The 13545-nt window shown below is 44.9% G+C and overlaps 1 protein-coding gene across 5 annotated transcripts in view; it reads right to left on the bottom strand.

Moving 5' to 3' along the window:
• Positions 1-13545, bottom strand: part of TPMT (thiopurine S-methyltransferase) — a 31218-nt gene that overhangs the window by 15842 nt on the left and 1831 nt on the right. For 3 of the 5 annotated variants that reach the window (XM_040432733.1, XM_040432729.1, XM_040432730.1), the window contains exons 2-4: positions 7332-7456; positions 6640-6732; positions 6424-6556 (exon numbers count right to left, since the gene is read on the bottom strand). In XM_040432733.1, the coding sequence (XP_040288667.1) occupies positions 6424-6556; positions 6640-6732; positions 7332-7447 (342 nt within the window). In that variant the 5' untranslated portion in view covers positions 7448-7456. Of the gene's footprint in view, positions 1-6423; positions 6557-6639; positions 6733-7331; positions 7457-7898; positions 7943-11032; positions 11086-13545 lie in introns of those variants that run through there. The other 2 variants (XM_040432732.1, XM_040432731.1) reach the window with 2 other exon arrangements.

Raw genomic sequence — 13545 nt, forward strand, 5'->3', positions numbered from 1 at the left:
ACAACTTATGAGGAAGGTTTGGGCTAAGGCAGAGGATATTCTAGGAATATCGGGTTTGGTCAATATTTCGCCTTTATGGAACAACCCGGCGCTCCATGAACTGGTTGGCTTAAATGGGTATTCGCAATGGAAAAAATAAAAGGGATTTGGAATTTAGGCCATATCTACTCAAATGGAATCCTAAAGCAGTACCAGCAGCTATGTTCTGAATTTAGCTTACCTTCCACACAGTTTTATAAATATCTACAGTTCAGACATGCTTTGGAAGCTCAGTCCAAAAAAGCTACGGTGACATTTGAATCTACAGTCGTGGCCAAAAGTTTTGAGAATTACATAGATATTGGAAAAGTTGCTGCTTAAGTTTTTATAATAGCAATTTGCATATACTCCAGAATGTTATGAAGAGTGATCAGATGAATTGCATAGTCCTTCTTTGCCATGAAAATTAACTTAATCCCAAAAAAAACTTTCCACTGCATTTCATTGCTGTCATTAAAGGACCTGCTGAGATCAGTTCAGTAATCGTCTTGTTAACTCAGGTGAGAATGTTGACGAGCACAAGGCTGGAGATTATTATGTCAGGCTGATTGGTTTAAAATGGCAGACTTGACATGTTAAAAGGAGGGTGATGCTTGAAATCATTGTTCTTCCATTGTTAACCATGGTGACCTGCAAAGAAACGCGTGCAGCCATCATTGCGTTGCATAAAAATGGCTTCACAGGCAAGGATATTGTGGCTACTAAGATTGCACCTCGATCAACAATTTATAGGATCATCAAGAACTTCAAGGAAAGAGGTTCAATTCTTGTTAAGATGGCTTCAGGGCGTCCAAAAAAGTTCAGCAAGCACCAGGATCATCTCCTAAAGAGGATTCAGCTGCGGGATCGGAGTGCCACCAGTGCAGAGCTTGCTCAGGAATGGCAGCAGGCAGGTGTGAGCGCATCTGCACGCACAGTGAGGCGAAGACTTTTGGAAGATGGCCTGGTGTCAAGAAGGGCAGCAAAGAAGCCACTTCTCTCCAAAAAAAACATCAGGGACAGATTGATCTTCTGCAGAAAGTATGGTGAATGGACTGCTGAGGACTGGGGCAAAGTCATATTCTCTGATGAAGCCTCTTTCCGATTGTTTGGGGCATCTGGAAAAAGGCTTGTCCGGAGAAGAAAAGGTGAGCGCTACCATCAGTCCTGTGTCATGCCAACAGTAAAGCATCCTGAGACCATTCATGTGTGCGGTTGCTTCTCATCCAAGGGAGTGGGCTCACTCACAATTTTGCCCAAAAACACAGCCATGAATATATACAATGGTACTAAAACACCCTCCAACAGCAACTTCTTCCAACAATCCAACAAGTTTGGTGAAGAACAATGCATTTTCCAGCACGATGGAGCACCGTGCCATAAGACAAAAGTGATAACTAAGTGGCTCGGGGACCAAAACGTTGACATTTTGGGTCCATGGCCTGGAAACTCCCCAGATCTTAATCCCATTGAGAACTTGTGGTCAATCCTCAAGAGGCGGGTGGACAAACAAAAACCCACTAATTCTGACAAACTCCAAGAAGTGATTATGAAAGAATGGGTTGCTATCAGTCAGGAATTGGGTTGCTATCAGTCAGTTGATTGAGAGCATGCCCAGTCGAATTGCAGAGGTCCTGAAAAAGAAGGGCCAACACTGCAAATAATGACTCTTTGAATAAATGTCATGTAATTGTCGATAAAAGCCTTTGAAACGTATTAAGTGCATGTAATTATATTTCACTACATAACAGAAACAACTGAAACAAAAGATCTAAAAGCAGTTTAGCAGCAAACTTTGTGAAAACTAATATTTGTTTCATTCTCAAAACTTTTGTCCACGACTGTAGTCAGCTGCTGAACACAACAGTTAGTGCAGGGCCGGTAAAGGGAGCAATTTCCACGGTGTATCAGGCCTTGCTTTAAGACTTTTAAAAAAAATATCCTCTTAAAATGAGACAACACTGGGAAAGAGATGTGGGTAGCATTACAGATGCGCAATGGGAGGAGGTATTAGACCTCACCCCAAATTTATCCCTCAGTGAGGCGGCGCGTCTATCTCACCTATATTTAATCCATAGAGTCTATAAGACCCCAGTGTTTCTATTCAAAGTTGGCTATAGAGACAGTCTGGAATGTCCTAAATGTAGAAATGCTGAGGCAGACTTGTTCCATATGCTATGGACATGTCCCTTATTGACAGCATATTGGAAAGCGGTGGTACACTTAGTAAACAAGGTATATAGTGCCCATTTTGCTCCTGACCCTAAGTTGTGCTTATTGGGTATAATACCAGAGGATAATTTACAATCAGTGGTAACCACTGGAATAAATAGAATTTTATACCAGGCACGTAAAACGTTAGCGGCAAAATGGATACAACCGATACCTCCGGATATCTCTGAATATGTGAGCAGACTGAATGTGGTGGTTCGCCTGGAGTATACCAAAAAAGAAATAGTCTATCTAAATTTGAGGCAATATGGGGAGCCTGGATCGATAATTCTGGATGTTGTAGTCCTTGGTTGGCGCTCACAAGAGGACTGTTGCGCTCTGTGTAAATGCACCGATCGAGGAGAATAGATATGGGCCAGGAACAGGAGCGGAGGGAGGGTACTGTGGAAATTGCTAGAGTGGTGTGAATGTCGAAGTTATTAGTATACCAACCAAAATGGAGTTATGGTACAGTTGACAGTTTGCATGGATGCTTGCTTGGGATGCATTGTGTTTATATGCGCTTATGAGAAACAGTGCTGTTTGATGGTTTACAACTAGAGCTTGTAGGGAAGAAATAATATTCCACTATTAGTGGAGGGCCTTGTGCTATCTGCGTTACACATCTCCAATTCTCATAGGAGGAATCTCAATGTGAATATTGTCACTCTGTCCTGCCCTGGTTTTGGTGTGGGGGGGGGGGGGGGGTTTATTGACCGGTTTATGAGCATGTAAACTGCAATACTGTATATTTGGATATATGACTTGAATATGTATGTACGTGATCCATACTACAATTGCTGTATGTATTCTACAATGAGTCCGCTTATCGTTTAAGCATAACATGATGATGCTAAAAAAAACTGAAAAGCAATAAAAATTATCTGAATTGAAAAAAAAATGTTGCCAACACCTTTGGCTGTGGAGAGTAGATGGAGAGGAAACATTCCTTACCTCACTACGGAGTGGAGCGAGGCTTTAACAGCTTCTGTTGGTGTCTCACCGTCTCTCAACAATAGATTGATACAGTTATTTATATTGCATAAGTGTTATCTTACTCCGACCAGACTTTTTAAAATGGGCAGGTTATCCCATACCAGATGCCATAGATGTGCGCGAGGGAACGCAGATTTCTGGCATATTATGTGGGACTGTGAATATCTTCATTTTGGAGGGATGTAGTGGCAGTTCTGTCCACTATGATTCCTGGCGGTTTGGAGATTTGCCCTAAGGTTTGTCTTTTAATTGAGGATGACTTTCGCTCACATTATGTATGTATTTTCCTGAGGTAAACGCTTTTCCTCGCTAGAAAGGCAGTTGCCCTTCGGTGGATGGCAGAGAGACCGCCTACGGTCAGTCAGTGGAGGGCTCTGGTAAATCAAACTATTCCTATGGAGAAAATAATGTTCACACACAGGAAATGCCCTCAAAAATTTGAGAAAATTTGGGGGCCGTGGTGCTCGTCTCAGTTGACGGTTTCTTCAGCCCATATGTATCCCAGTGTCTAGCCCGTCTGGATTTTTATTTTTTCTCAATTTAAGCCTTGCGTTGCTATGCACTATGTGTAGTATTGCCTCTTCTGTTCGGGGTTCCTCATCTCATGACTATATATTATTTTGACATGTATCTCACCTTTACTTAAAGGTGAATCTATGTAAAGCATTGCTCTATTCATGTGATTTACAGATGTATGTTTGACAAAATGCACATTGTGATACCTCGATGTCTGTAATGTACCACTACTTGTTTGTTATACTTCAATAAAACGAGTAAAAAAAAAAGAATTAAAAAAAAAAGGAACTCTGTCTCTACCCTGAAGATCTCCCCTATCAAAAGGATCCGGAGTGCATATATATAGTAGGTGAGTGTATACAGTGATTAGTTGCAGTTATATAAACCTCCTGACTCACACTGCCTGTCTGTACTATCTGTGTGTGCTGACTCTCCAGTGTAGTTCTACAAGATGTAGCCTCCTGCATGTAAGAGCTGACAGGGGAGAGATAACAGGTCAGAGAGGGGAGACAGGCTCAAGCTGTATCACATAGAAAAACATAGAGTCCCTGCAGTGTGAGGGGATAGCAACTGTCACTGATCTGTCATGGCTGCCCTCAGAGAACACAGAGCAATTCAGTGAGGTTAGACTCTGCCCCCCTCTGTCTCTGCCAAACCAGGTATGATGGGAAATGTAGTATTGATTAGGAAACCCACATCTGAGGGGGGACGGAATTAAGATGGCAGACAGCCCACAAATTACACATTAGATAAAACAGGTATACACATGCAAACACAAGAGCCTCTATCTTATTCTTTAATAAGGGCCTATTCTGCACAATATACTGTATTTTTCGCCCCATAAGACGTGATGTATCAGCTGGAGGGGGGAGGGAGGTGCGGCCTGTGTCATGAAAATGCAGCGGGGCCGGTGGGGTCACCTTACTCCGGCCCCGCCGCTCACTCACTTCTTTATTGCCTAAACCTTTTATAATGGTAACTTTAATTGAAGTTCCGATCCCCAGCCCCATCTGTACTACTTACTAAATATCCTGTAGCAGGCAGAGCAGGGCGGTCGGCCGGCCGTAACTTACTGACGTCACGTGCCTGCGCCGCCTACTTCATTCATAAAGTAAGCGACGCAGGCACGTGAGGTCAGTGAGTTATGGCTGGCCACCCGCCCTGCTCTGCCTGCTACAGGACATTTAGTAAGTAGTACAGATGGGGCTGGGGATCGGAATTTCAATTAAAGTTATTATTATAAAAGGTATAGGCATTAAGGAAGTGAGTGAGTGGCGGGGCCGGAGTACAGTGACCGCCCCGCCCCCCCTCCCACAGGTTTAGCTCCGGTATATTAGGGCCACTATTATGGGGTGGGGGATATGTGGATGGCACTGTTATGGGGTGGGGGGGATCTGTGGGTGACACATATATAGCAGTGCGATCCACAGATCTCCCCCCCCATAACAGTGCCATCCACAGATTCCCCCCACAACAGTGCCCCCCTCAGATCCCCCCCCCACAACAGTGCCCCCCTCAGATCCCCCCCACAACAGTGCCATCAACAGATCCCCTCATAACAGTGCCATCCACAGACCCCCCCCATAACAGTGCCATCCACTGATCCCCCCCATAACAGTGCCATCCACTGATCCCCCCCATAACAGTGCCATCCACTGATCCCCCCATAACAGTGCCACCCACAGATCCCCCCATAACAGGGCCACCCACAGATCCCCCCTATAACCGTGCCACCCACAGATCCCCCCCATAACAGGGCCACCCACATATCCCCCCCATAACAGGGCCACCCACAGATTCCCCATAGTAGTGTCATGCACAGATCACCATTAGTTCAAAACCCACCAAAAGCACACCTTTTGGTTAAAATTATTTTTTTTTATTATTTTCCACCTCAAAAACCTAGGTGCGTATTATGGGCCGGTGCGTCTTATAGGGCGAAAAATACGGTAGGCAAAGAAAAAAAACAAATCCCAGAGCGCTTCTTTAAAGGGGTTGGCCACTTTCTAGCTACTTTTGCCAATGTATATGTAAGTTGACTATATGACAATTACTAATATGTTGATATGTTGAAATGTTGATTTTCCTTGCCGTTTGCTTTATGTCCCCTTGTTGGGCAAATATTCTGTTCTGTCCACACAGGACATCTGTCCATAAGATGGCCACTGATGGAGGGTCATGTGACCAGGCAAAAATAACTCCAGACACATCACTCAGCCTTCTCCACACCAATACACCACATCTTCTATCTGCACTTGTAATGTTGAGAGAGTTTAGTGCAGGCTTATTGTATTTTAACAAAGGAAACTGAGTGATTTGTCTGGTCACACGACCCTCCATCAGCAGCCATTTTATGGACAGGACAATGTGGACAACACAAAAGACTTGGACAAATTATTATATTAGTAAGTGCCATTAAGTCATCTTACAAACACACTGAACGACAGTAGCCAAAAAGTGGCCAACCCCTTTAACATAAAAACCTGATTTAAATAATAGGTCATTTTCTGATGACACATTCCCTTTAACTGTATCAAAAAGCACAGCTCACTATCCCCAATCAATACCATGGCACACAGCTGCATAGATCGGAGACTTAGGTTTATCATATGCGCAGGGAGATTTTCCTAGCACATACGCAGCATGAGCATAGGCTCACCTGCACAGGAACAGTTCTCTAACCTTAAATACTTTAGCTCCAGGGATCCCAGCTACAGCTTCTTCATTGTGAGGGATGTTCTGTTCAGCAAAGAATTCCTTGATTCCAATTTCACAGACGTCAACCCCAACAATAGTATGGCCCATGTCAGCCAGCCTAGGATAAACCACAGAAGATCCTAGTTATTAATATGATTCAAGTCCTTGCTACCATAGGAGCTCAGCACCATAGACAAATACCATTTCATATCCACCGCCTTGCCACAGAGAGGGAAAAAGATGTTCAGCTTCGTCCTTCCGGCTTGCATTTCATTCAAGAATTCTTCTAGTAACCTGAATAAAAAAAAAAAAGGATGACAATTTTATACATCAATACAATATTGCTAAGACATTTATTAAAGGGGTATTCCCGGTAACAAGAGGTTAACCACTATCTGCTGGTAGATCAGTGAGTGTCCCCCACCAATCATGAGACTGAGGGTCCAATAGAACACATGCGCTGCCTCTCTATTCAAACTCTATGGGACTCCCAGAAATAGCCAAGTGCTGTACCGGGCTTTGAATTGAGGGGTGGTGTGCATTGCTCCAATCAATCAGGGGACATGAGAACCTTGTTCTCGTGACTGGTGGGGGTCGGACCGCCATCAATCTAACAGTTCCACCCTATCCAGTGGATAGGGGCTAACCTCTTGTTACCCTTTAAGAGTGGATCCATGACACCTATGATCCGTGAGTGGTCTTGTTCTCAGACCCCTATATCTGTGATCTGCCACTTTAGTAAAAATAAGCAGAGGAATTTCAGAAAGGCAAAAAGTTTTTCCAAGATGTTGGACAGTCTCATGGCGCCATCCTGATCGTCAGCGGGATTATTACATTCAAGGTCATATACAGCTATAACATTGCACTGTGTACCGCCAGCTTTAGATACATACGGATGTACACTCTTTTCGTGAAACCCAATTTCTCTGTTTTCCCATTTCTGATTCCAGTCCATTTCCGATAGAACCCTGTTCTGTTGCGTTTCACTGAACTGGGAAGGATTGGCCATGCTACGAGGCTGTTAAAGGAAAAAAGAAGAATCGTTACAGTATAAAGTAATACAACAGCAATAATCTGTGAATAGTGGGCTGACGGCTGGCACCAGACGGGGCTTCTCCCCTACGAGGTGAGAGGACTAATCATTCTGGGCACTCAGTAGCACATCACATTTCAATAGCCTTTGCTTTCACAAAAGATCTGCAGATGTGGAAAAGCAGAGTTGCTTACGTAGCATTACCTTTAGGAGCAGGAATGTGCCACTCCTCCGGGTTTTTACAACAGCGCCACATCGAGCTTTGTGTAGTTCACTTGAAATGCAAACTGTCTCTCATGTATACGTCCATACCGATACCGTAAACAATGCATAATATAGACGTGTTTGACATGACCGCAGAGTGGTACATTCACTAGAAATCTATGAGCATGCGAATGCCCGGGCCCCTCATACTGGTCATACTTACCCCGCTCCCCGCGCTGCTTCTGACGCTGGCACGGCTGCCACTGCATCTCCCTCTCGCGTGGATAAAAACATCCGGCGACAAGGGGAGAGGAAGGGGGGAGGGGTTCGCTGGGGCAGCCAATAGCAGTCGCGATGGGGACTAGGACCTTTCATGGGATCATGGGTTACAAACTGGTATGCTTAACAGATAGGGCGGACCCTACAGATGCCAGCACTTTTTTTTCTCTAAAATATCCCCCGGTCCAGCGCTGTGTCCCCCGCTGTTTTGGGCGCCTCATATGTTAATTTAGAGTATCGGTACAGGGAGGAGGACAGCCAGGGAGAAGAAGACTAAAAAACTGAGAAACCTATCCGTCTCCTCCTCCCTGTGCCGATACTCTAAATTAACATATGAGGCGCCAAAAACAGCGCCGAAACGGAGGGGTATTTTAGAAAAAAAATAAAATAAAAGTGCTGGTATCTGTAGAGGCCGCCCTATCAGGTAAGCATAGTAACCCATAATCCCATGAAAGGTCCACTTTAAAAAAATTTATAAATACATTTTGCACAGCAAATAGTCACGAGCATCCCTGTGCAGAGAAAAGCAGAAGGCGCCAAGGTCCCTGCGGATCCCTAGCAGTCAGTGAGTGATGGGGCCCGGTGCCAACTAAACACTGCACTAAAGCCTACATCTACTATTACAGAGTTTTCCAGGACTGGTGTCTGTTCGCTGCCAGTAAGAGCATACTCTGCTATTCCCTGTTACACTTTGCCCTGCTTTTTCAGTGGCTATACTGGTTTACTTAACCCCTTAGCAACCACACAACACTAACTTATGTCACGTCGGCACAACTACAACATATCTCAGCCTGATGTAATAAAAAAGTGCTAGTTGGCTATAGACTTTCTGGTTAGAATATTATTTGCCCAGAATTATTACATTTTTTATAAATTCCCCTTCCCCCACCAGGACCTAGATTATCTCCCAACCGCTACGTTCGGGCTACATGGCTCACTGAACTTCTAGTCCCTACATGTAAACGTCCTGCACAGATGGGGTCATGTGTGCTGCTGCATTCAATGCCTGCCCTCAGCAGTGACGTCATGTGCGCCGCTAGAGCCAATGGCTGAACTCTATTGGATCACGAGCTGGCTGCAGCAGCACACAAGACCCCATTTGTATAGAAATTCTAAAGTCCAGTGAAGCCGTCCAAGACCCCCGGAGCCGAAACAGAGAGGCATAGAGCAAGGGAGTATGGATTTCCTCACAGTTACTGCTGACTGAGGGGCAAATAAAAAATTAAAGAACCAAAAAAAAAAAAAAAAAACTGGACAACCCCTTAGGCTGTTTCCTCCTTTTAACCCTCTGGTGCAACAGAACCAAAATAGTTTAAAAAAAAATTATAAATACAAAAACAAAAACCTATAATATTTTGTAAACTACATCTACTTGTTAAAGCCCACATTTTGGTGAAATTTCCATAAAAGAGACACTAAATGTAGAAAGCACCTGAGGCATATAGAATACTTCTCTATAGATTTCTCAATTTTAAAAATTGTAATCAAAGACAAAATAGGATAAGGAAGAGAACATGAAAATCAGGGAGGACGAGCTGTGGCAGTTTTTTTTTTTTTTTTATGCATTTTCTATGTTTCACGGCAATGGGATTATCTCACGAAATACATCACCTATTCAAGTGGTGCCAAAGTACAGTGTTATTTACATGGGACTGTATTTTGGAGGGGCAGGAGAGATGGTGTGATGTTATTTACATGGGACTGTATGGTGGAGGGAGGAATATAACTCCAGGGGGCATTATAAATACTGGGGGCACTTCAGGGTGAGCATTAACACAGTAGGGGGCAGTATAAATACTGGGGGCACTGTAGGGGTATTATAAATCCAGGGGACACTATAGGCATTCTTATTACTACTGGGGGCTCTATAGAAGAGACTTATAGATCCATCTTATTTCTATTGGGGGCTCTGTGAGGGTATTATTAATACTGAGGGCTCTATAGGAGAGACTTATAGATCCATCTTATTTCTACGAAGAGCATTATGGGGGGCCTTATTACTACTGAGGGGTCTGTAGAGAGCTTTATTACCACTGGGGGAATAATAGGGGGCCTTATTTCTACTGGGGGCTCTGTGAGGGTATTATTAATACTGGAGGGCTCTTCTACTAATGGGGGCACTCTTGGGGAGCATTATCACAGTTGGGGGCACTGTAGGGGGCAGTATTACTAATGAGGGCATTCTAGAAGGGAATTACTATTGGTGGGACTATGAGGAGCACTATTACTATGGGGGGGGGCTCCTTTTTCTTCAGGATAGTATTTGGGGTATTGGGGGGCACAGTGAGCAGAAGGATAACACTGTGGGGACTCCAGGTTGGGGGATGATGATAGAAATGTGAGGAAGCTAAGATGTCCGTGTGTCACACTCTGCAGAGAAGAGGCGGCTAAAAGAAGTTGTACGGACCAAATGGAGAAGATGATGACAGAGAAGATCTACATCGGAGGAGACGTCACCTGGGAGGCCCTGGATGTGACAGGTATGTGCTGCTGTATAGCAAATACAGGAAAGTGTGGGGGGAGGGTCGATTTAGAGAACTGGGCCAAATTCATTGGGGCTTTGGCCCCAGATCTTTTGAGACCCTAAAAATGCCCCTGGGGCTCACAATCTAAGGTCCCTATCAGTATGTTGGGGCGTTGGAGGAAATCGGAGTACCCAGAGGAAACCCACGCAAACACAGGGAGAACATACAAACTCCATGCAGATGTTGTCATGTTGAAATACAGTATCAGTTGGATGTGAACCCAGGACCCAGTGCTGCACGGTACCAGTGCTAACCAACGCGCTGCCCACTGTATCTTACATTTACTCGTCTCATTCATGTCAAAATGGGGGTCATTTATCAAAACTGATGTAAAGTAGAACTGGCTTAGTTGCCCATAGCAACCAATCAGATTCCACCTTTCATTTTCCAAAGGAGCTCTGTAATATGAAAGGTGGAATCTGATTGGTTGCTATGGGCAACTAAGCCAGTTTTGATAAGTCTCCCCCACAGTCTTTTCTACTACAGACACACTTAGCTAGGTTATCCTCTCATACAAAAGCCGCAATGGGAGCTCTCTGTATCTGACTCTTACCTGTGAGTTACAGCATGAGGATGACTCCTCAGTAGACACATACAATGACAGTAAATGGGACGATTGATCCCTCCTCCGCCCCAGGAATGTAGGAAAATCGCCTAGTCACCATGAAAACTCACCTTCCAAGTGTACACTTCAAAATAAGGCTATATAGTCTAAGCTACCGCCATCTGCAGGATTAGGAGATGTGCTCCACCAGCGAATACATCCAAAAGAGCTGAGCCAAATGTGCAGCTTGTGAGGAGACACTCCCTGCCCCCTCAAAAAATGGCACAACAGGGGTGTCTTTGTTGTATGAATTATACTCAGGAGATATTGTACATAATTCTATGTCTCCTTCAGTAAATTGCTGCTTGTTAACCACTTTGACTTTTAAGGGCTGTTTCACATGAGCGAGTCCATTGTGGGAAACGCGCTCCGTGTGTCAGTGTGATCCTTTGTTCTGGACTTGCAGGAGGGCATGGCATTAGGGTCCATTCACACGTCCGCAACCGATTTGTGGTCCGCAAGTTGCGGATCTGCAAAACACGGACATCGGCCATGTGCATTCCGCATTTTGCGGACCACACATGGCCGGCACTATGATAGAAATGCCTTTTCTTGTCTGTGGCTGCGGACGAGAATAGGACATGTTCTATTTTTTTGCAGTGCGGAGGCACGGAGAGAAACCCCACGGAAGCACTCCGTAGTGCTTAAGTGGCTCTGTTCCACACCGCTCCTTCCGGATTTCGGACCCGTTCTAGTGAATGGTTCCACATCTGTGATACGGTGTGCTCATGGCCGGTTCCCGTATTTTGCAGGCCTGCTGTCCCCATGCCATCAGCACTGTGCCATCAGCTCCCCCTGTGCTGTCACCCCCCCATGCCAGCAGTCCTCCATGTCCTCAGCTCCCCCAGTGCCACCATCTCCGCTCATAGCCATCAGTCCCAGTTTAACACTTACCTCTCCTGTAGGCGCCCCTCCATCTTCTTCTCCGCGCGGTGCACTGTAGTCCTGACGTCACACAGCGTGCACTACGACCTGATGATGTGCCGGGATACAGTACAGTGCAGCGCGGTGCGGGCCGGCGCTTCACTCATGCTCCATGGTCACATGACGCAAACGAATCCTCGATGCAAAAAATTTGCAGAGGATTTTTTTTGTGTAGAATTACTGGATTCAATCGAGTAATCTTTGCAGCCCTATTCTGTATCTATAAGGTCAAGCACAGGCACATTAATAATGATAATGCGCTCCTGCAAGTCCAGAACGGAGGATCATGCCGACACAAGGAGCGCGATTCCCACAATGAACTCGCTTGTGTGAAACAGCCCTAAAGGGGTTTCCCGGGATTTACATATTGTGACCTATCCTCAGGATGGGTCATCAATACGAGATCCTGGCTCCCCCGCAGATCAGCCATTCCCGTGGGTGCTGTGGCCTCCTCGCAGCTTACCAAGCACAGCGCCATCCATTTTAGTGGCTGTGTTTGGTATTGCAGCTCAGCCCCATTCACTTCAATGCACCTTGGCTATGCGACTGATAAACGTGACATCACATGGCCTAGAAGGTGGTCTAAGTGCTCACGGAGCGGCCGGCCTGTAGAGGCGATTGGCGGGGGTCCAACCGATCTGATATTGATGACAGGTCCTCTATTTGTAAATCCTGGAAAACCCCTATTGTTTTACTGGGAAATAAGCTTTTGAACATGCAACTTTTTTATTTGGAATATGATAAATGCGAAAACTTTTTTTTTTTTTTTTTTTTACTTTTAATGTACCGTATATATTTTTTAATATTGTTAAAAACTTTATCCAACTGATTTTTACATATTGTGAGTCCCTTTAGGGAATTTGAACCTGTGATCGACTGTATTAGTCAGAACAATACTTTTGTATTGCTTTGAATATGTATACACATATATAATATATTTCTGTAAACTTTAGCTTTGCTGTGAAAACAGGATGTGGGTAGAAATACCAAAACAAACCCCTCCGTTCCAGGACCGCTGCTACAGTCCTCCCCGCCACTGAAGCAATGACATCATGTTTTTGACCACAAGTGACTGCTGCAGCCAAAGCCTGGTGGGCTTTACAGCCTACTGCTTTCCCCCCTATAAATCAGCACCTATATGGCTAGGGCGCTATGATCCCATTTATTTCTATGGGATCACGATACTCATAAGATCTTAGTCCCGCGGGCGGCCCGACGTGCACAGCATCATTGTAATCTATGATGCTGTGCGCTCGATCAATGCCGCTCCGAGACATATGGCCGCTCACGGACCGTATATCTTGGAGGGCATATGGTCGTGTGCAAGGGCCCTTAATCAGATACACCCCTATGATACCAGAAAAACTCAACACGTACTATAACACCTATATGTTCTTCTGGATCTAATTTCAAATCACTTCAAAAGAACACAAATAAGGCTACATGCACACAACCGTATGCGTTTTGCGGATCCGCAAAAAACCCCCAAAAAAACGGATAACGTCCGTATGGACGGATCCGGATCCATTGTAACAATG

Source organism: Bufo bufo, chromosome 5 (genome assembly GCF_905171765.1).
Source record: "Bufo bufo chromosome 5, aBufBuf1.1, whole genome shotgun sequence".
Lineage (NCBI taxonomy): Eukaryota > Metazoa > Chordata > Amphibia > Anura > Bufonidae > Bufo > Bufo bufo.